Raw genomic sequence first — 21,026 nt, 5'->3', positions numbered from 1 at the left:
TTCTTCGTCTAATCATTCGATTAAATCCACTTAAACATATTACTTTCTTATCATATAAAAATAAATAGGAAATTATGGAATACTTAGATATTAGCTTTACATATTCTTCTCTGATCTTTCTGTCCTTTCGCTTTTTCTTTTTATCGATTTACAAGAAAGATGAGAAGATGTGATATACAACAAAATATAATATTATATAAAACATTGTTTATTATGTACGATAAATTTTCGAATAAAGAAACATTCCAGTTCATTCATTGTGTCGTCGACGTTGTATTATAAATCGTATTATTAATGAATATTTCAGGTTTACCTCCAACTTGAATAAATATGACGAGGTAAGTAGTAATCGAACCGATCACCTACATATATATATACAGAAATATTAAATTCGTATAAACTGAAAAAAAAATAAATCAAATGTGTATTTTCTACTTACACTGTATATAAGCGTATTATTTAGATCATAAAATCCGCAAGCGGTAACATTTAAATGATTTTGGATTAATTGAAATATAAAATCACGAATCTGAAAGAAACAGATAGGATTTATATATTTGGTATATATTCCAATATCAAAAACAGACGACAATTATTTCTTACTTCATCGCGAAATTTTCTGCTGGTCGAAGGTTCGTATAATTCATAAAGAATCTCTCCAGTATTCGCAGCATATATAAAAAATTAAAAAAAACATTATTTACACATCTTAAATTTAAAAAAGATTGTACATTTTGTAAATATCAGATAAATTGTTAAACAAAAAAAAAAGAATAAAAACAGTTGAAAAGAACATACTTCTTTAATTGTAGTCTCACATATATACGCTTTTGTGAAAATCATGATGCCAAAATAAAAAATCCAAGAGAAATGCATGTATAACTGTTTTATCCAATTGTTATATTTGTTTGTTATTAAGATAACGTAGAAATTATATAACAATGTCGTGATATATAGGGTCGATGTAAATATGGATATAAGAATTTGTAATCCATAAGCCTCATTTATCATTCTGGTACATTTCATTAATTCCAAATGGATTTGTCTTGAATAAAAAAAAATAATAGAAAATTGCTAAAAATCAGATAAGAATAATAAATCATTTAGGACTAATTGACAATGACTTACTTGACTCTTTTTAATTTGATAAGATTTTCATTCGTTTTGTAAGTTCCATAAAGAGTAGATAACGAAGAATCATCTTCCCAGTTGTCCTTCATTCGAAGAACTCTCTTATGTTGTGGTGAATCGATAGTTGTTCTCAGCATGCTTTGCAATACAGCATTTAATTGACCAAACTTAATCTTTATATACCTACTTAAAGCCTCTCGTTAGCGTTTAATAATTGTTGACTTATTTTATAATAAATAAAAATATTGACTTGCCTGATCCAAAAAATGAAAGTAAAGTCGACAATCAACATTACGAATGTAGTATAAAGGTCGGCGTAATACATTAGTAATATCAAACTATAGTTTATGTTTGACAATAATTTTATCTCAGAAAACCAAAAAAATTCAGCTGCAAATAAACCTAATATTACAGAGAATATAAATACATTTGCGACACACAGATATCGAAAAACTGAAGAGTAATTTTCCGAAACATTTAGTGCATCCATTTCTCTTGTACAGGTCTCTAGTCGTTCTATAAACAACTTTATTCGCTGTAAAAATCAATCAATCAATCAATCTTAATAACACAATAATCACTTAAAGAAATTCTCAATAACTTATCGAAAAATTTCTACCTTTTTTCTCGTAATACCACTGAAGATAGCTATGATATAGATAAAACCATTATTAAAAAATCGCATTTTGGCAACTATCATTTTCAATTCTGTTCCTTGACATTCTATAAAATTATCAAGCATATTTTTCAACGTAAAAAATGAGGCACCATAAAAAGCAATACAACAAACGACATAAACAAAACCAATTATATGAATTGTTCGATTAACGAAGTATTCACATAAGCCAGTGCAAACGAATGAATTAACAATAATCAATGGCATGACGGAACGTTGAAATTCTTTTGATCGAAACATTTTATAGGTTCCTATAATTCTCCTTATTAATATTCACACTTTTCATCTCCTAATATAATTTTATAGCTTTTATTCTTATTTTCAAGCAACTCTTCGCTGAAATTCGCGAGCGATACTAATTCCTATTAGCAATTTCTCTTCCTATTATACTTAAGTGTTTTCATAATAGATATCATTATGCCTTTCAATAAAAACTAATAGTTTCCAACTCATCCTACTTCTTCCATCCTGTTAAATATTTTCTTCCTTGTCTTTTAATGAGAAACATTCATCGATATACTTACGCATTGGCTCTTTATCAAGTGAAAATCAATAAAAAATTATTTATAAAGCGAAACGTTATATTGACCTTAACCGCCTTCATTATTAAAGTATCAAACGAATTAAAACATTTAATCTCCTTAACAAATTTTATTACATATAGGAAGTTTTATAAGAATATTATATAATAACACTTGTATAGTTTGTAAAATCGACAGAAGAATCATCGCAGTAATTTATGATCTTTCTTTTATAGCATCGGTTACTTGTATGATTATAACTATATATGTCGTTATAATTCCAATACACTGAAGAATAAAAAAGATTATTAGATATTTTATTATTCTTTTTCTTTTTACAATGCAATTATCGTAAATAAATGTACTAACCGAACAAATGTGTTTGCAATTAAGATTATATAAACCGAATGCGGAATATAAATTACGACATTGCATCATTTGCAAAGAAAATATTTCCACCTATAAAGAAAACCATATTAACTCAAATAAATTTTTAAGGTATTCCGTATAAATATTAACCTCTCTTTGTATCTCAATATCTTTATTGTTACCATAAAATGTGTAAATAATTTCGCTGGTGCGTTCAGCCTAGAGAAAACAGAAAATAGTCATATAAAATTGAATACTGAATCAATCTTCTCTCATACCTCTTTCGTTGTTTTCTCACAGATATAATTGACAATAAAGATCTTCGTACTATATTGTAAACAACACAAAATTGTTAGAATGAATTGAAAAGTTATTTTGTATGTTTCTTTCTCGTACACCACATAAAAACAGTATAACACATATGTATATAGAAAAATACATATCGCAATTTCTAGAGATATCTGTATGCCATACATATTACTAAGATTTTTGGATACTTTATATAACTCCAGATGAACCTGTCTGTGAATATTAAACTTTCACGTATATTATAAAGAATACTTTATACTTTCGACTCACCTGATAGTTCGTAACAACGTTCTACTTCTATTTATTTTGTTACTCGAAATTTGTAATTGCAACTGCCTTTGTCTTAATGAGAGTGCAACGATAAATAAGTTTTTCGTATAGACAGAGAGAGATCGTTCTATAGAAAAAGAACCATCAACTTCTCTGTATTCACGTAATTCTGAAGCAATAGAAGAAACAGATAGCACGCTGACGTCGCTAAGAAGTTCGTTCGCTCGTTGAAATTCCGATTTGATGAATCTAAGTATTTCAAATATATCCAATTTATAACAATAATAATGAATGAAATTTAAAATCATTACGTACCTTATAAAGGTAAGAAATTCGAAGACCAATAAAAATTCGATCATGAAAGAATATATATGTAAGGAAAAGTAAAATATTATGCACAATTTATAATTCATTTGATCTGTTGAAAGCTTTTTTAGAATAATTATCAACATGAAAAAAACCATGTAAATAATAACGATTACTAAGTCAATAATCGTTCTTTTGTAAATGTTGCTGAATGATGCCGACGAGCCTAAATCTTGAAGCGTTTTGTCGATCTTATTTATCCGTTTTGTACATAATTTCATCGCCTATTTATCATTCAATTCATTAAAATTACTAACAAATATTATAGAGTAAAATTGTTAATATTAATATATCGTAAAAAATTCTTAAACTCACCTTGCTGTGATATAATCCCATCAGAAGTATCACCAATATCACCATTTGATTACTAATAATTGGATAATAAGATATAGTTCTATCTAATTCAAATAATTTAACGTTCATATTCCATCTTTTATAATAAAACCAACTGGCAGAATACAGACAATAAAGTGAAATAGAATAAAGGAAACTAAGTATTGGTCTTGAATGACCTCGTGGAAATCCGAAAACACGCAATCCAAAGATATTGCTTAGAATATAGATTGGCCGTAAAACATCATCCATACTTCTCGATGGTGCTTTGTAATTTTTGAAGATACTTCGAATTTTCATTTTTTTTATAATTCTCTCAATTAAATTTCTCATTTTTTCAACTTTGTTGTCTTCTTTATAATCGTCAACGATAGAAACAAGTTTGTTTGGATAATGAATAAATTACTTTGAAAAGATCGAATTCTTTATCCTTTTCATATCTCTTTTTTTCTCTTATTTTATAAAACACGAACGAAGGATATCTCCGATGAGATGCCTTCGAAGGATATTATGTTAATGCGTATGAGTTTCTTGAGTATGACGCTGCGAAACTCATTAAGTCGATAACGTTGTCTATTTTATTGATATATCTCTTTATCTTGAATAATTCATACCAATGTCTAAGATGGTGAAAGCATAAAAGGTCAAGTATCATCAACTAGCTGAAGAAAACTTAATAACTTTTATTGCTATATTATTTATTATCTGCATTAATAAAATAAAGAAAAAATAAAATAACAAAATTGAACATGATAATAAAACGAGAGTAACAGTACTGAAAACGAAACTTTTTATTTATAAAAAAAATTATGTTGAACGTGTTGATCAAAATCGCCACAACGGGACATTGATGAACGATTAAATTGCATTTATTGCCTTACTTTAAGTTCTTCTGTAGGAAAACTATTAATACGTCTGATCTTTCCTAATCGATCTGTTTAACTTTTACAAGATGTTAATGTGCAAATTAATTTTATTAACACCGACTAAGATTTTTGTATAAATCTAATAATTTAACATCATTCCAATATTTTGAAAATTATCCAAGATTTTCGTAGATATATTGAGAGCTAGCATAACGCTTATTTTATTATTTACTTGTTTTATCTATTAATAATGTATATATTATTTCGATTTAATGAATATAAACTGAAAGTTGGATATGAGAATTGACGATGTCAGAGTGAACATTTTCACTTACGGAAAAATTATCAATAATGGAGAGAAAAATTGCTGAGAAGGTCCTATTGTATTGCATATTCCGTAATTTCAGCGAAAAAATTGTAAATGATTTCATTGTCTTCGAAAACTAAAAAATGATTTATCTTATGCTCGACCATAATTGTACATATCGAAAAACTTATTTCTTCAGTTGTCTTATTAGAAGTGCAACGAAAAAAAAATCGCTATGACAATGGTAGTGACAAAGAATTGAACAAATTCAGCCAATTCGTATATACAAATTTCCATATTGCATTGACACTTTATAAATACATGTGCTACAAAAAAATTACATGATTTGGAAAAGAAGTATAAACGAATAACTGTAAATATTTAATGCTATAAAGATTACTAAGATATTTCAACCCTTAATATAGTTTTAAACGGATAATATAGTTCTAAGAATGATCTTAAATTTCTCAATCATTTTTAGTGGATGACGTCGAATTTTCATTTAAATCTTGTTGTGATACATTCCCACTGTGAATGAGAATAACGATATAAGTTGTGACGGTATCGACGGTATCGAAAAATAATAAATATTAGCTTTCTATAATTTTAATATAAATCTAAAAATTGGTAACAGAAATGTTGCTTTGAACTTACATTACGTATCAATGTGTAATCGAGATCAAAAATACCACAGCTTGTAAGGGTCAGATGGTTTTGAATAAACTGTAGAGTTAAATCACTAATTCTTTTTTTAAATTTCTAAATTGATAAATATTCGCTACTGATTGACGGTTCGTTCAATTCGTAGAGAATATCTCCGGTGTTCGTCGCATGTAAAGAAATGAGATATAACATGAGATACAACATGAATATTTATTTCGTTAAGTCTTTCGCTGAAATTTCAGAAAAATTGTGTCTGAAAAATCTTGTGTCATCCAAAATATAAAAATGAAATCAATGATTAATTGTATAATAACGAGATAACGGTACAGATAAACGTTTTCCAGTTATTCACCCGAATAGTAACGTTTGCATATCAATTACTATCACATTTATTAATATGAAAAGAAAAAATAACATTATATAACAATGTTGCCAAAACCATTTAGACAAATTCATCGGAATATTTAGTTTTAATTTTCTGCAAAAGATAATGAAAAATGTTATAAGATAAATATACCAATAAGGTAAATAAATTACAAGTATGAAAATCTTCACCTTTCTTTTGAGAACACCAACGATAATGGGAATGATATAGGACATATAACCATTGTAAATGTATAACTGATGCGTCATTTATATAAGGAATGGTTGAGTATTGTCATAAATAAATGTGAAAAATAAATATAGATAAATCTAAACGTGAAAAATGATAGAGAAGGAAGCATAAACTATATCAATCATATTGTTATTAAAATCGATGGAATATTTTATTAGTGGAAGAAATTGAATTAATTGTTATCAACGGTTTGATGTAATTTCGAAATTTCGGCGATAGAGACATTTTTAAAATTTGAATTCTTCATTTCTTCTCGAAAAAAAATTGAATTAATTGTTATCAACGGTTTGATGTAATTTCGAAAAAGAAATTGAATTAATTGTTATCAACGGTTTGATGTAATTTCGAAATTTCGGCGATAGAGACATTTTTAAAATTTGAATTCTTCATTTCTTCTCGAAAAAAAAAACTAATTGTTTCAAACGCACTGATCGGGAAACTTAGTACTTAAAATTCTTTGAAACGAAAAAACGAAAAAAATGCAAAACATTCTTTGTTGAGTTTTGATATGACACTTACCACGGGTCACAGCACTTTGCTCGCATCATATCTGATTACATTCGTAATTGATATTGTTCTGATCTATCCTCATTTAGAAATATTTTATTTTAGAAATATTTTTTTCTCATGCAACCAATCGATAAAACTCATATTAGCTTCATATCACATAAAAATAAATTGGAAAATATGAAATACTTAGATATTTTTATCACTTTTTCTTTTTATCGATTTACAGAAAAGATAAAAATACGTGATATAAAAGAAAATATATTTTTGAATAAAACATTGTCTATTACGATATATTTTCGAATGGAGAACTATACTAAATCATTCATTATTTCGTCGACATTGAATTATAAGTCGTATTATTGTAAAATATTTTAGGTTCACCTCCAACTTGAATAAATATGACGAGGTAAGTAGTAATCGAACCGATCACCTACATATATATATATATACAAATATATTAAATTCATAAAAACTGAAAAAAAAATGAATCAAATATGTATTTTCAACTTACACTGTATATAAGCGTATGATTTAGATCGTAAAATCCGCAAACGGTAAAATTTAAACGATTTTGGATTAATTGAAACATAAAATCACGAATCTGAAAGAAACAGATAGGATTTATATATTTGGTATATATTCCAATATCAAGAACAGACGTCAATTATTTCCTACTTGATCGCGAAATTTTCTGCTGGTCGAAGGTTCGTATAATTCATAAAGAATCTCTCGAGTATTCGCAGCATATATAAAAAATAAAAAGAAAACGTTATTTACACATCTTAAATTTAAAAAAGATTGTACATTTTGTAAATATCAGATAAATTGTTAAACAAAAAAAAAAGAATAAAAATAGTTGAAAAGAACATACTTCTTTAATTGCAGTCTCACATATATACGCTTTTACGGAAATCATCGTGGCAAAATAAAAAATCCAAGTTAAATACACATATAATTGTATTATCCACTTGTCACCTTTGTTTAAGTTAACGTACAGATTGTATGTCATTGTCGTGATAAAAAGGGTCGTTGTAAATATGGATATAAGAATTTGTAATCCATAAGCCTCATTTATTATTCTGGCACATTTCATTAATTCCAAATGGATTTGTCTTGAATAAAAAAAAAATAATAGAAAATTTCTAAAAATCGGATAAGAATAATAAATCATTTAGGACTAATTGACAATGACTTACTTGACTCTTTTTAATTTGATAAGATTTTCATTCGTTTTGTAAGTTCCATAAACAGTAGATAACGAAGAATCATCTTCCCAGTTATCCTTCATTCGAAGAACTCTTTTATGTTGTGGTGAATCAATAGTTGTTCTCAGCATACTTTGTAATACAGTATTTAATTGACCAAACTTAACCTTTATATATCTACTTAAAGTCACTCGTTAGTGTTTAATAATTGTTGACTTATTTTGTAATAAATAAAAACAGACTTGCCTGATCCAAAAGACAAATGTAAGGTCGTTAATTAGCATTTCGATGACAGGACAAAGGTCGGTATAATACAACTGCAATATCGTACTATAATCTATGTTTGACAATACAACTGTTTCAGAAAACCAAAATACTTCGGCCACACATAAACCTGATATTATAGAAATTAAAAATACTTTTGCGATACATAGATATCGAAAAAGTGAAGAATAATTTTCCGAAACGTTCAGTTCATTCATTTCTCGTGTACAAATTTCTATTCGTTCTATGAACAATTGTATACGCTATAAAAATCAATCAATAATACAGTAATTACTTAAAGAAACTCTTATTAACAAATGAAAAATGTCTACCTTTCTTCTCATAAAACCACTGAAAATTGATATGATATAAATAAAACCATTATTCAAAAATTGAAATTCACTAATTATTCTCATCAAATCTGTTCCATGATTTTTTGTAATTTTACCAATCACATTCGTTATCATAAACAATGAGATACTATATAAAACAATATAACAAACGACATAAACAAAACCAATTATATGAATCGTTCGATCAACGAAGTATTCAAATAAGCCAGTGCAAAGGAATGAATTAACAATAATCAATGGCATGACGGAACGTTGAAATTCTTTTGATCGAAACATTTTAAAAGTTCCTATAATTCTCTTTATTAATATTTACACTTTTCATCTCCTAATATAATTTTATAGCTTCTATTCTTATTTTCAAGCAACTCTTTGCTGAAATTCACGAGCGAAACTAATTCCTATTAACAATTTCTCTTCCTATTATACTTGAGTGTTTTTATAATAGATATTATTATGACTCGCAAAAAAAACTAATAATTTCCAACTCATCCTACTTTTTCCATCATGTAAAATATTTTCTTCGTCCTTGTCTTATAATATAAAACATACATCGATATACATACGCTTTACTTCGTTATCAAGTGAAAAATAATAAAAAATTATTTATTATGCGAAATGTTATATTGATTTTAACTCTCATCACTATTATCGCTAATAATTTAAACATTTCTTCCTTTCTATCATTTTATTAAATAGAAGAAGTTAGTCGTAATTTTTTATAATAATATTTGTATAGTTTCTAAAATTGACAGAATGAATGACGACCGCATTTATTCATAATCCTTTTTTAGTGAATCATTTACTTGTATTTTTGTAAATGCAGTTGAATAATGCAGATGAGTCTCTATTTTTTTCTCTTATTTTATGAAACACGAACGAAGGATATGTCCAATGAGATACCTTCGAAGAATAATACGATAATGCCTATGAGTTTCTCTAATATGACGTTGTGAAATTCATTAAGTCTATAACGCTGTCTATTTCGTTGATATCTGTCGTTATTTTGAATAATTTCTATTAATGTCTAAGACGGTGAAACAATAAAGAATCCAATATTATAATTTAGCTAAAATATATTCAATACTTCTCACTATTACATTTTATTCTCACTATTATATTAAAAAGAATAATATAATAGAAACAAAATAAGAACCTTTAACATAAAAAAAATAATGATAATAATATTGACAAGGAATTTTTATAGGTACAAAAAGCATATTATACGTTATATGTATTTATCAAGGTCACTATAATAGATCAATGAAAAATGATTAGAATGAATTTCTATATTAGCTTTATTTTATTCTATTAAAAATATTATCTATATGATCATATAATCAATCATATTAACTATTCGATTATGTGATTAATATATGTACTTTGTTATATTCATCTTGCAAAAAATATTATATTAAAAGTAGTATTGCAAGATCGTAGTATAGAGATTAATAAGAAATTAATCACTTTAGTATGTATAGTCTGTGTTTTGAGTATGCTTCTGTGAAAATCAATAAGACGACTAGGCTTTTCTTATTATCGTGACCAACTTTTATATGATATTTAAATTTCATTTTGTCACAGGATCAGACATTTGTATCATAATAGTCAAATATGTCATCACCATCCCAATGCACTGAAAAAAATCAACGAGGTTTATAAAATTGTTGAAATTTATGTAAATTCTTATTTTTACTTATTTATTATACTAACCGAGTATATGTACTTTCGATTGAATGAATATAAACCAAAAGTGGAATACGTCGATTGACAATGTGCCATTTGCAGAGTGAACATTTTCACCTACGAGAAAAAATGGATTTCTATTTCTTTAAATCATCGATTATAAAAAATTGTCTATAATAGCATAAAAAAAAAATAAGACAAACCTCTTGTTGTATTATATAATCTGTATTTTCTGCATAAAATGTATAAACAATTTCATTGATTTTCTCCATCTAAAAAATGATTTATAGTTTCTACAATTATTATATTACTTATCAAAACACTTACCTTTTGAGTTGTATCGTCGCAGGTGTAACTAACAAAAATCACTTTGCATAAAGAACTAAAGAAGAAATAAGGTACCGAACCCATTTGTTTAAACAATACGTCTGGAGTATATTCAAACTTTTTAGTAATAATGTATGTGCTATAAAAAAAGCATGTGTTGTAAAAAAAGTATAAACAAGTTATTATAAATACTTGAATGCCATAAAGATCATTAAGATTTTTCGACACTTTGTAGAGTTCCAGATGTATCTGCCTAAGATAATCATAAAATTTATCACATTAATTATTTAGTTGATTAATTAATTAATTTATTTATTTGTTATCAAAGGAACAAATAATGAACGAACCTAATAGTTTGGAGCAATCGTCTGCTTCTGAATATTTCCTGATTGCTAACATCCAAAGGTGAATTTATTCTTTGCGACGATGGTAGAACTTTAATGAACTTTTTAAGCGATTTTTTTGTTCCTTTATATTTAATCAATTCCATTGCGATGGAAGTACATGGTAGAACGTTAATATCACTCAAAAGATCACTTGCTCGTTCAAGTTCGGATTCAATACATCTACCAATTCGCAAAAATTAAAATTATTTGTTAACGAACTATGAATCAGGTACAATCATACAAATTCGTTGATTACGTACCTTACCATTGTCAAAAAATCCATAGTTACTGTAGATGCAACGATTTCACCGTATACGTGTATAATAACAATCGACAGGACAAAAATTATTTTCATAATTTCGGAACCGTTGAGGGTCATAATATAATCAAAATAGATTAAAATGACGAAAAAAATTACAAAGAATATCAATTCTATCATCGTTCTAACATAAATCTTATGAAATCGTGAATTGGAACCAAGTGCTTGTAAAGTCTTATCAATTTCTTCGAGTCTTCTAACCGAATTTTCCCATAACTGTTATGAATTATTTCATAAGCATGATTACTTATAATTTATTTATAAAAAAAAAAAAGAAAAAAGAAAAAAAAAGATGATAAACAATCGTAAGATTTACCTGATCTTTAAATAAGCCTATAATAATTGAAATAATGATTATGAAATTGTTTAAGAGAAATATAATATAAAATTGAGTGTTATCTAATTCCATTATTCGTTGTTTAGGCGATATGTATTGCCAACTAATTGAATGGAACACGAAAAGAACTATGGAGTAAATCACATTGAGTTTGATACTTTTCCATCCAGAAGGAAATTTTAAAACACGTATTCCAAGGATGTAACTTAAAATTCGATAAGGTCGTAAAATATTCTTCAAGGTCTTCGAAGAAGTTTTATCCATTTTCGAGATATTCTTTTTTACTCCCTTTCCGTCTTCTAATTCTCTTAATTAATTCTCTTGTAATTATCGAATTATCCGACCGATGATTTCAACAATAGAGTTAATAAAGAATAAAAATGATATAAATTATATATACGAAGAAATAGGATACTTTGTAATAACGACGACACGAACCAAGTCGACGGTCAAGTGACTTCGATGGATAATATTCTAATGCGTTCTAGTTTCTTCGATAAATTATGTTATGTTCCGACTCAGTGAACTTGGTAGTATAGTAATGATAATGTGTTAACTTGTAAAAGTGTCTGTGACTGACACAGATATAAGACAATATTAAACGTACACTTTATTCGTGTTTATTAATGTTATCACATTTTCATATACTAAGGAAGATCCTATCTTATTATTTAATCTTCTAATTCAAATAATCGCAATAAGGGAGAATGATGACGGTGCATTTTATAAACAAAAACATACAATTGTAAATATCTATGACACTTGTAATATTTACGAAACATAAACTAAATGAATTTAAAAACTCCTCCTTGCGTCTCCCTCCTTCTATAGAGAAAACGATATATAAGGATTATATTGTCTCACGATCAATAAGGGGATGTTGGATGTAAACTAACTCGGGATAAAGGGATCTTTTTTTTCTTTGTTATTGCAATTTGTTTTATTCTATCAGTTGGGCCAATGATGTTATATCTCATTATTATTTATTTTTAATGCAAATTAATGCACATATTTTTTCATTTTATTTTTTAGATATTACATCCTTATATATATTATATATATATATATATATATATATATATATATATATATATTTCTACCATTGCACCGTTTTATACATGCTATCGAATAAGCCTAAATTTATTTGTACAAATTACCCACTTCCGCAAGACTTATATAAATATATATGTATATATCATCTAATCTCTAACGCACGAATGTTACTAATTAAATAACAAAAAGATAAATGAATTAATAAACCCTATAAAATTTTTAACTTTTTCAAATCGTTTTTAAACAATTTATTATGATCGAATCAGATACATTTGCGAATATATTTATGTTCAATTCTATTTATTTGATTATAATCGAATTGAATTGAATTGAATTGAAATTAATTAGAATTGATTAATGATCGATAGATTACGTCAGGATCTGGACGAATTCGAGAAAAAAAAAAACGACGAACGAGAGATAGTATTCGGAAATCGAAAACGAAATGGATGTCCGACGATGCGTGAAGTTGCCTTCCACGATAATCCTATTTCTTTTCACTTACGTTAGAGAACAGATGTAGGAAAAGGTTCGCACTGCGTAAAAGGGACAGCGTTACTCAACGAGAGAGTGGCTAAAAAGGGAGAAGAGAGCATGATCCCGTGGGATTAGGAAAGCCGAAATAGTTTCCGATTCTGGTCGAACGCTAATCCTCGTTACTGAATAGCTTTGAGCGATTGAATGTGATAATTCGATGAAATACTATCACATAGCGCCATCATTTATATATATATAATAATCGAATTTTATTAGGGACCTGATTCTCTTGACCCTTAACCTAAGCCATTTTTTTTCTTTCTTCCTTTTTTGTCATTCTTTCAATAAATGAACTTTGTGAAAACATCGAAAACGAGTTTTTTTAATTGAATCGAAAAATGAATTTAATTTGAGACGTCTTTGATATTATATCGTCCCTATGCTTCGAGAACATGATTGAGATAAGCGATGTAACAGATGGCAAGCCGCAGAATTTCTATCTTGGAGAGTTTCTTGTCCGGTGGCAAAGTCGGTAGTAACTTCCTTAGCTCGGCGAAGGCCAAATTGAAAGCTTCAACTCTGACCCTTTCTCTGCGATTATAATTATGAAATGATTGCCAATCGTTTCGTGAATGATCCCTCCATTCATATACTATACATTATTACATGTAAATTTTAAAATCCAAATAACTTCGTTAATAATTAAATTTTTTAATATAGATCATATAGATATATTTACATATTAATATATATGCGAATACACATTTTTAGATTGATTACCAAATTTTTTCTTCGCAAATAATTTTATAATTTTAATGAAATATTTGAAATAAATAGAACACTAAATTGATAAAATAGAAAGAGAAAAAGGCCTTACCTCGTCGCGTGTGCCGTTCGATATTTCTGCGTGGCTCTTCGACGCCGGCGCCTTTCTTCCCGTGAAAGGGTTCCTGAACCTGGAGCACCACCGCCCACACCATTGACAACGACACCATGTCCACCATTCGCCATAGAATTTTCTCTGTCTCCGATCGAAAATTTCAAAAATCATTATGACTTCCTCATTTGTTAAAACTTGAGAATTATCACCCTTTTTCTCTCTCTTTCTCTCTCGCTCTCTCTTTCTCTCTCTCTCTCTCTCTCTCTCTCTCTCTCTCTCTCTCTTTTTCTTTCTCTTTCTCAGTCAAGTACGAAGGAAGGAATGAAAAAGCCAAACGACACCTGTAACACGTTCTTACCTTCTGTGTATTTGAATATTTTGCTTGCAACTGTCGGTGATCGGTAGCAACGCACCTCTTTCCATCATCGATTGAAATCTGATCATCGAGAAAGTTTTTTTCAGATTTTTCGTTTTTTTCAAGCTTTCTTTAAATCTTAACTTTTAGAAAAATCTATCAAAATTATTTATTACACTGAACGGTAATTAATGTCAGAATTTTCAATAAAATGGATACATAATTAAATAACATCAAAGTTTCTTGAAATTTTTCAAATTTTCAATAAAATATACTGTGGGCGTTAACCAATAAATAATATCGTAATTGATAATAAGTAATAATAATAAATAATGTTTTATAATATAATAATAACTAATTACTGTCCAATCGAATGATTAGATATAATAAACTTGTTCGTATAATAAATTATTGTATTTTTTGTATAATATTTTTTTGTTGTATAACACAACAATTTGTTGTATAATAAATTATTTTTCAAGATCAAATATCAAAATCTTCGTGAAATACGTCAAATCGTTAATATCGTTAATACGAGCAAATAATTAAATAACTGATCTATTAATTTCATCAGAAGAGAACTAAGAAAGGATTCGGATATAGAATATTGGATAGTTAGCGAAGAACTTGAAGTAAACGAGTTCGTCAAATATTTGCCGAAAAATCGTCGTGGGGTGAATAAATGTGTGGAAAAGCGAAGATTCGATCGTAGAAGGGAAAAGAAGAGCAATGGAAGTCTCAAGGGTATCTTAAATTTCTCACTGCTAGATTCGTTTGGAAGAACGGTCCTTTGCGAGATTCGATTGAGATTCGTTCGGTCTTCGAAGATCTCAAAAACTGTATAATTCAGAACGATGAAAAACGTGCGACGTTTTCCTTTCTCCTCGTTTCTCCTTTCGTTTTATCTAACGTTAACGGTAGAGGACAGAAAAAAAGGCCAAAGATTTCATTAACTATTTACCAAAAAACAACCCTCGCGTCTCGTTCGAGACGATTTTTTCGCGGTAAACAGCCAATTCGTATGTCCGAATCTTTCGGATCTTTCTTCAATAATTCAAGAGATTCGGTGCGGATTGAGCTTTACTTCCTTTTCTTTTTTTTCTTTTTCTATTTATTTAAAGTGATCAGTTCACATTCGACTTTCATCGCGTTTTATTACAAATTTTCTTTTTTATCACTCATTCAATATGTATTACTTCGCGTGATACTAATCATTTAATTACAAAATATGTGTAAATGATCATAAGAGAAATTAGATGATAATAAGAAGAAGGACGTGTATGAGTAAATATTTTTTGATTAATTAAAATCACATTAAAATAGAAATCTCTGCAAATTTTGATAAACGCCGTTTAAAAATCATAAAAACAAATTATAAATAAATTAAATCAATAAAATATCTAAGCGATCATTATTATTGATAATCACCTGTGTGAATGAACGAAATTGTGCTAACTTGTAGTCCAATTAAAACATCACTTTCACTAAAATCTTTCAATAAATTGTTTGAAAAACAATCACTTTATTATCTTAAAGACACAATGCACTAAACTCAAATAAAAGAAAAACCTTTCGTACAACGAACTCGATGAAGACTACTAGAAGATAGTCGAGCAAAGTTAGCTGGACCAGAATCTCTACGATCGGTCGTCGAAAATGTTCAATTCAGACTCACCCTTCCTCCTTCTCTCTCTCTCTCTCTCTCTCTCTCTCTCTCTCTCTCTCTCTCTCACTATATATATCTCTCTCTTCAACTCCTAACTCCCCCTTTTCCTTATCGAACCACGCCTCTCCCTGTTCTCCCTCTTTCCATCTTTGAACTCTCTCCTATTCGTCGGGAAAACGCAGCATCCCTTGGTTTCCAATGGGAATCCGAGAATCTAGTGAGAGTACACGCCTTCTTTCGTTCCATACGCCATTCTACTTTTAAAGTTGCAATGATGATTCTCAATTTTCTTGTCAAATAGAAAATTATTTGCTTGTATTGGAAAAATATTCGCGCGAAACACACGCATACAAATTTCAATCGCATTAATTTTTGTTCAAATTTTCTTTACAACAATATCGATTTAAATTTATTTAAATGATCTAAATAACATCGACAAATTTCCTGACGTCGATAGTTTTAATCGAAGATGTTATGCAATAACATTGGAAGTATGATTTTCGATCGTGATCATTTTACTAAAATAACTGTGTTAAACGACAACAGCGGCATTTCTTTTATCGAGCTTTCAAGGAGCTGTCGTTTTACGAGTAGATTCTCAGTATTATTACTATGGACGCAGATGTGCCACGTTGGCCACCTGATCCTTCGAAGAAATCCATACTCGTTGCGTAGATACGTTCTCCCTCTACGATTCTCTGGCTCGTTTTTTTTATTTGATATATGTACCTTCTCTAATAATAATTTCAAAACTTGTTTGAATAATAATAAAAATTTAATACAAGCATTAATCAATATATTCCATTAATTAACTATTAGACTTTTTTTCTCATCTTGTTCTATTTAATATCTAATCAAAATTGTATAAGAAAAAAAAAAAAAGAAAAGAATTAAACAAACTTTAAACGAGACAAAAGTATATTATGAGACGATATGCATATTTGTGTGTTGTGGTTTGCCCATAAAAAAAATTAAAAATTACTGAGGTTGGTCAAGACACGTGTCGAGTCAAACAAACACGTGCACATCCTAACGCACCCTTTTCCTATATCAAAAATTGAGGACGCTTACACGGCACGTGCTGAAGTCATCATCACCTTTTCAAATTCTTTTCGTGTCATGAGATAGTTCAGACCTCGTTATTTCCCGGCTACAAATAACCCCTTTTTCTTTATTCCACTTTACGCTTTTGTATATCTACAAATCATGCTACAAATAATTTTCATCCATTCTAATCACTTTTCTAATAATAATCATTTTTTTTATTTTTCTTTCTTTTCTTCATCGAAGAGAAATATCGCAAATAAACAGAAACGTGAAATACACGCTGAATTGTAAATATGTATATAGGTACAGAAATTATAGGTATACAATTTTACAAATCAAGCTAACTTTGCTACAAAATCGATCTAATTAATCGATATCTTTAAACAATAACAATAATAATAATAAGAATAATAATCATTCTACAACGTTACATGTAACTTTATATCACGTTTTTAGATGAATTTTTATATACTAAAAATCGTGATATTTTTATATACGTGTAATTTCTCTACTACATATCTAGCATAATAACTAGATTTAGATATGTAAATAAAACTTGTTACGTATATTACTTTCAAACAGTGGATAAATGTTTCGTTGTACTTTCTGAAAAATTCAAATCATCGCAATCGTGCCGACGAAAAACGCATCGCGTTTGATTCTGTGAGATTTTGAAAAAATCACGATGAATTGGTGTAAGAGAATCCTTTTTCGAACGTCGAGCCTTCCATGCTCGTCTAGCTTCTGCTCTTACCTCACCGTTTAGTAAACAATAAAGCAGAGCTACGAACGCTCCCTGAAAGTAAAGATAAAATCAATCATATTATAAGTGAGTCATAAACTTGTAATAGAAAAGTCAATATTATCGTAATAATAAATACCTGAAAAGATGCGAATAGTTGATCGCAAAATAGCCATACTAATTCAATATAATTATCCTTTTGATAAGAAAGTCCCAAAAAAAGGGTATAATGAGCTCCAAATAATGGTACCAAAATCAGAGTCGATTTTGCCCATCTTCTATTTAATTAATATTATCGATTATAAATATATTTAATCAAAGATTCAATGAAATATTATCAAATTTAATTCCTTGATAATAATAATCGATAACTCACCTATACTGCATTTTTTTATGTTGCAAATGTACAGACGTCTTCAATTTTATGAGAAGCACTCGAACGATATTAACGAATAGTCCAAAATTGAACTATAATATAACAAAAATAAAAAAGTAATACCTCAGTAAAAAAAATTATTCTACTTCTATAATTGACTATTATTTAATAGACATACCAAAATGGATATCACTATTGGTATTCTTACGATAAGAAAGAAGGAAGGATTATGATGAGTGGTCCAACAAAGAGTATCTTCGATAGTTGCACGAATTATTACCCATGGTATAACTATCAAGCCCGGTAATCCTATCAAAAAATTATAATTGATAATAAATAAAAAAATATATATATGTATATATATTTTTTTAATAAATAATACAAATTTCTTACCCCATCCTAAAAGTATGTAAGAAGTAATCGCAGTAGTATCGGTACAAAGTGCCAAGAATATTAAATTGTGAAGATAAAGTCCTTCCATGAGTATCCAAGCATAATTGGCTACGATAAAGTACTGCCACATACTTGTAATAATTTTACATGCCCACGTCTACGTTTGAGAATCCATTAACAATGTATGTAATTACTATTTTTAAACATAAAAAATAAAAACAAAAAAAAATCACAAATCTCTGAATCAATTTCATTAATACTTACGTTTCGTTCTCTTATTAAAACACCATCACCATTAGCTAAAACTATATCCCATGCCAAACCTATACCATCGACAAAGACCCATTCCTTGAGAAGAGCCATAAACGCTCTCATCATGAACGACGTGAATAAATGCATATGAAGTCTGTTTCTCGGATTTCTAAGTTTTCTATCACATATAAAGACACGACATACTGTCCGAGATAAATTTTTAATTAAAAAATTTTCTGAAAAATATATACGAACCTGAGTACAGTGAAAACGGTCATAGCAACGAGCAGTGTTGCGAAGGACGAGGCATATCCGATTTGAGACACCGTTTTAATTATCGGTAACCATTTCTATATAATAAAAAAGAAAAATAGAACAAAGAAATATATATATAACAATTAAAAATTAAAATTCATTCACGTGTTTAAATTTTTAATTTGTATAAAAGAAATATAAATTCTTACGCCCACTAACGAAGTATTTTCCAATTTCACATATTTCCAAAAATATCCTGTACCTACATTATTCGAGCGTATACAAAGAGTATAATTACTCCAAGCGACACTTTGATCATTTATATACCATTGACCATTAGCAAGACATAATTTACTCGCTATCGCAGACGTATTAAAGGACGAAGTAATCCATTCCTTCAAAATATTCGATTCGTTGTTCAACATATCCGTAGATTCTTTCAAAGAGTGTGTTGAAGAAGAAAAAAGTAAATCGTAAGACGTTCCTAAAATTAATCCCGGTGGACAAGGAAGGATAGCTGTTCGAGAAGCAAGTGTACGTGGCCAACACAGTAATCCATCGAAGGTCGGAGGACATTGCAAAATTTCTTTATCGATTTTCATTCCTGTTTCATCCTCACTTTGACTACCTGCACGTGTATAATATTTTTGTTGACAGGTGTCATCACGGTTTTTTATTTTCTTTTTTAATTTATATATATATATATATATATATATATATATATATATATATATATAATATAACAAATATAACAAAATGTAAACTTTTCAAGAATCACCATTTTTGAAGAGTCGCTCGCAAATGTCCTTTTGTTCAGTCAAATATCGTTCCAACATTTCTTCCGCCATTCTAAAATAAAATTATACGAAATAATATCTATAATATGAATTGTTTTCAAATATAAATAAAATATTTACGTACACGTCTATTTGATAAATCTTTGGAATATCTACGTAATCTATTTTTCGTTCTTTTCTTGATGAACTATCCATGATTTTAATTAATGTTTGTGAAGATAAAGAATGGAGGTTGAACTATCCCGCTGCACGGATTTCGAGTGTTTGAGCCGCTCGACAATTTCGATATCCCTTCGTGAAAGTGCGCGCGCGTATCAATCGACTAACATAATATCCATGTATGTATTTATGTATATTTTTGTCAAGTAGTTTTCTAAAAGCATTTTAATCCAATTAAATTGCACATCGTTTACACGTGATTGTTATTCCTTTGCATCGCAAACATAAACTTTTCAAAATAACAGCAATCGCACAATGGAATTTTTATGGACAGTGAATAAGTACTTGTTATTTTCAAAAGTACTTAAATAAATCAATTTTCATGAGATCGATCAAACCTTTCGCCACGTGCTTCTATTACTTCCTTTAAATGTATATTTTTTGATATTGATTATGTGTCATATTACAGGATATTCAATATCTTTGATGTACTCATACATTTTATACACAAAACACTGTTATTGATTAATATCACATATCTTATAAAAGAAGAAAATAACAATTTATTATTATCATTCAATTTATTACATTGCAATGTAACAATTCATTTTTTATTATTTACCATCTTATCGATAGAAGTTTCGTATGAAATTTCTACCCTACCAACAGTCTAATGAATAACTCTAAAAGTTACCGATAGCTCTTGATAAAATAGGAATGATCTTTTACTGATTTATCGACCATGTAAGAATATAAAAGAGCG

General features: G+C 28.4%; 6 protein-coding genes across 10 annotated transcripts; all 6 read right to left on the bottom strand.

Annotated features, from left to right (window-relative positions):
* Window positions 1–254: 254 nt before the first annotated feature.
* LOC146873223 (uncharacterized) lies at window positions 255–2,260 on the bottom strand. The gene is made up of 8 exons (XM_085655388.1): window positions 2,229–2,260; window positions 1,751–2,069; window positions 1,386–1,666; window positions 1,129–1,314; window positions 799–1,045; window positions 604–654; window positions 440–529; window positions 255–362 (listed from the first exon to the last, which is right to left on the bottom strand). The coding sequence occupies exons 1-8, from the start codon at window positions 2,258–2,260 to the stop codon at window positions 255–257; spliced, it is 1,314 nt and encodes a 437-aa protein (XP_085511514.1).
* Window positions 2,261–2,511: 251 nt separating this feature from the next.
* On the bottom strand, window positions 2,512–4,308 carry LOC146873222 (uncharacterized). The gene is made up of 7 exons (XM_085655270.1): window positions 3,958–4,308; window positions 3,592–3,866; window positions 3,277–3,525; window positions 2,976–3,219; window positions 2,848–2,916; window positions 2,698–2,787; window positions 2,512–2,616 (listed from the first exon to the last, which is right to left on the bottom strand). The coding sequence occupies exons 1-7, from the start codon at window positions 4,306–4,308 to the stop codon at window positions 2,545–2,547; spliced, it is 1,350 nt and encodes a 449-aa protein (XP_085511396.1). The 3' UTR covers window positions 2,512–2,544.
* Window positions 4,309–7,262: 2,954 nt separating this feature from the next.
* On the bottom strand, window positions 7,263–9,081 carry LOC118442103 (putative gustatory receptor 28b). Its single transcript, XM_035867307.2, has 9 exons — window positions 9,073–9,081; window positions 8,855–8,886; window positions 8,739–8,757; window positions 8,389–8,669; window positions 8,134–8,319; window positions 7,837–8,049; window positions 7,613–7,718; window positions 7,449–7,538; window positions 7,263–7,367 (listed from the first exon to the last, which is right to left on the bottom strand). The coding sequence occupies exons 1-9, from the start codon at window positions 9,079–9,081 to the stop codon at window positions 7,263–7,265; spliced, it is 1,041 nt and encodes a 346-aa protein (XP_035723200.2).
* A 1,205-nt stretch (window positions 9,082–10,286) lies between these two features.
* LOC118442374 (uncharacterized) lies at window positions 10,287–11,438 on the bottom strand. Its single transcript, XM_035867893.2, has 7 exons — window positions 11,416–11,438; window positions 11,117–11,335; window positions 10,962–11,018; window positions 10,770–10,908; window positions 10,646–10,714; window positions 10,470–10,559; window positions 10,287–10,392 (listed from the first exon to the last, which is right to left on the bottom strand). Exons 1-7 carry the CDS (start codon window positions 11,436–11,438, stop codon window positions 10,327–10,329), a joined length of 663 nt encoding a protein of 220 aa, XP_035723786.2. The 3' UTR covers window positions 10,287–10,326.
* Window positions 11,439–12,989: 1,551 nt separating this feature from the next.
* LOC118439830 (helix-loop-helix protein 1) lies at window positions 12,990–17,981 on the bottom strand. 2 transcript variants are annotated; one of them, XM_085664359.1, is made up of 4 exons: window positions 17,862–17,981; window positions 14,580–14,657; window positions 14,219–14,362; window positions 12,990–13,932 (listed from the first exon to the last, which is right to left on the bottom strand). In XM_085664359.1, exons 2-4 carry the CDS (start codon window positions 14,645–14,647, stop codon window positions 13,779–13,781), a joined length of 366 nt encoding a protein of 121 aa, XP_085520485.1. In that variant the 5' UTR covers window positions 14,648–14,657; window positions 17,862–17,981; the 3' UTR covers window positions 12,990–13,778. The 2 variants fall into 2 exon arrangements, with proteins under 2 accessions (XP_085520485.1, XP_035717932.1); XM_035862039.2 differs by having other exon boundaries at window positions 14,219–14,366; window positions 17,862–17,887.
* Window positions 14,631–21,001, bottom strand: LOC118439812 (secretin receptor). Of its 4 annotated transcripts, none has more exons than XM_085664336.1 (11): window positions 20,229–21,001; window positions 20,086–20,156; window positions 19,517–19,935; window positions 19,308–19,402; window positions 19,065–19,230; window positions 18,801–18,957; window positions 18,586–18,716; window positions 18,408–18,499; window positions 18,171–18,309; window positions 17,862–18,085; window positions 14,631–14,657 (listed from the first exon to the last, which is right to left on the bottom strand). In XM_085664336.1, the coding sequence occupies exons 1-10, from the start codon at window positions 20,297–20,299 to the stop codon at window positions 17,864–17,866; spliced, it is 1,563 nt and encodes a 520-aa protein (XP_085520462.1). In that variant the 5' UTR covers window positions 20,300–21,001; the 3' UTR covers window positions 14,631–14,657; window positions 17,862–17,863. The 4 variants fall into 4 exon arrangements, with proteins under 4 accessions (XP_085520462.1, XP_085520458.1, XP_035717894.2 ...); XM_085664332.1 differs by lacking the exon at window positions 14,631–14,657 and adding an exon at window positions 15,969–17,439; XM_035862001.2 differs by lacking the exon at window positions 14,631–14,657 and having other exon boundaries at window positions 15,969–18,085.
* Window positions 21,002–21,026: the final 25 nt, after the last annotated feature.

The sequence above is a fragment of the Vespa mandarinia genome, chromosome 2 (genome assembly GCF_050613455.1).
Source record: "Vespa mandarinia isolate Hongniang chromosome 2, ASM5061345v1, whole genome shotgun sequence".
NCBI classification, from domain to species: Eukaryota; Metazoa; Arthropoda; class Insecta; order Hymenoptera; family Vespidae; genus Vespa; species Vespa mandarinia.
Note: the sequence above shows the minus strand (reverse complement) of the source record. Positions and strands in the feature narration are given on the sequence as shown.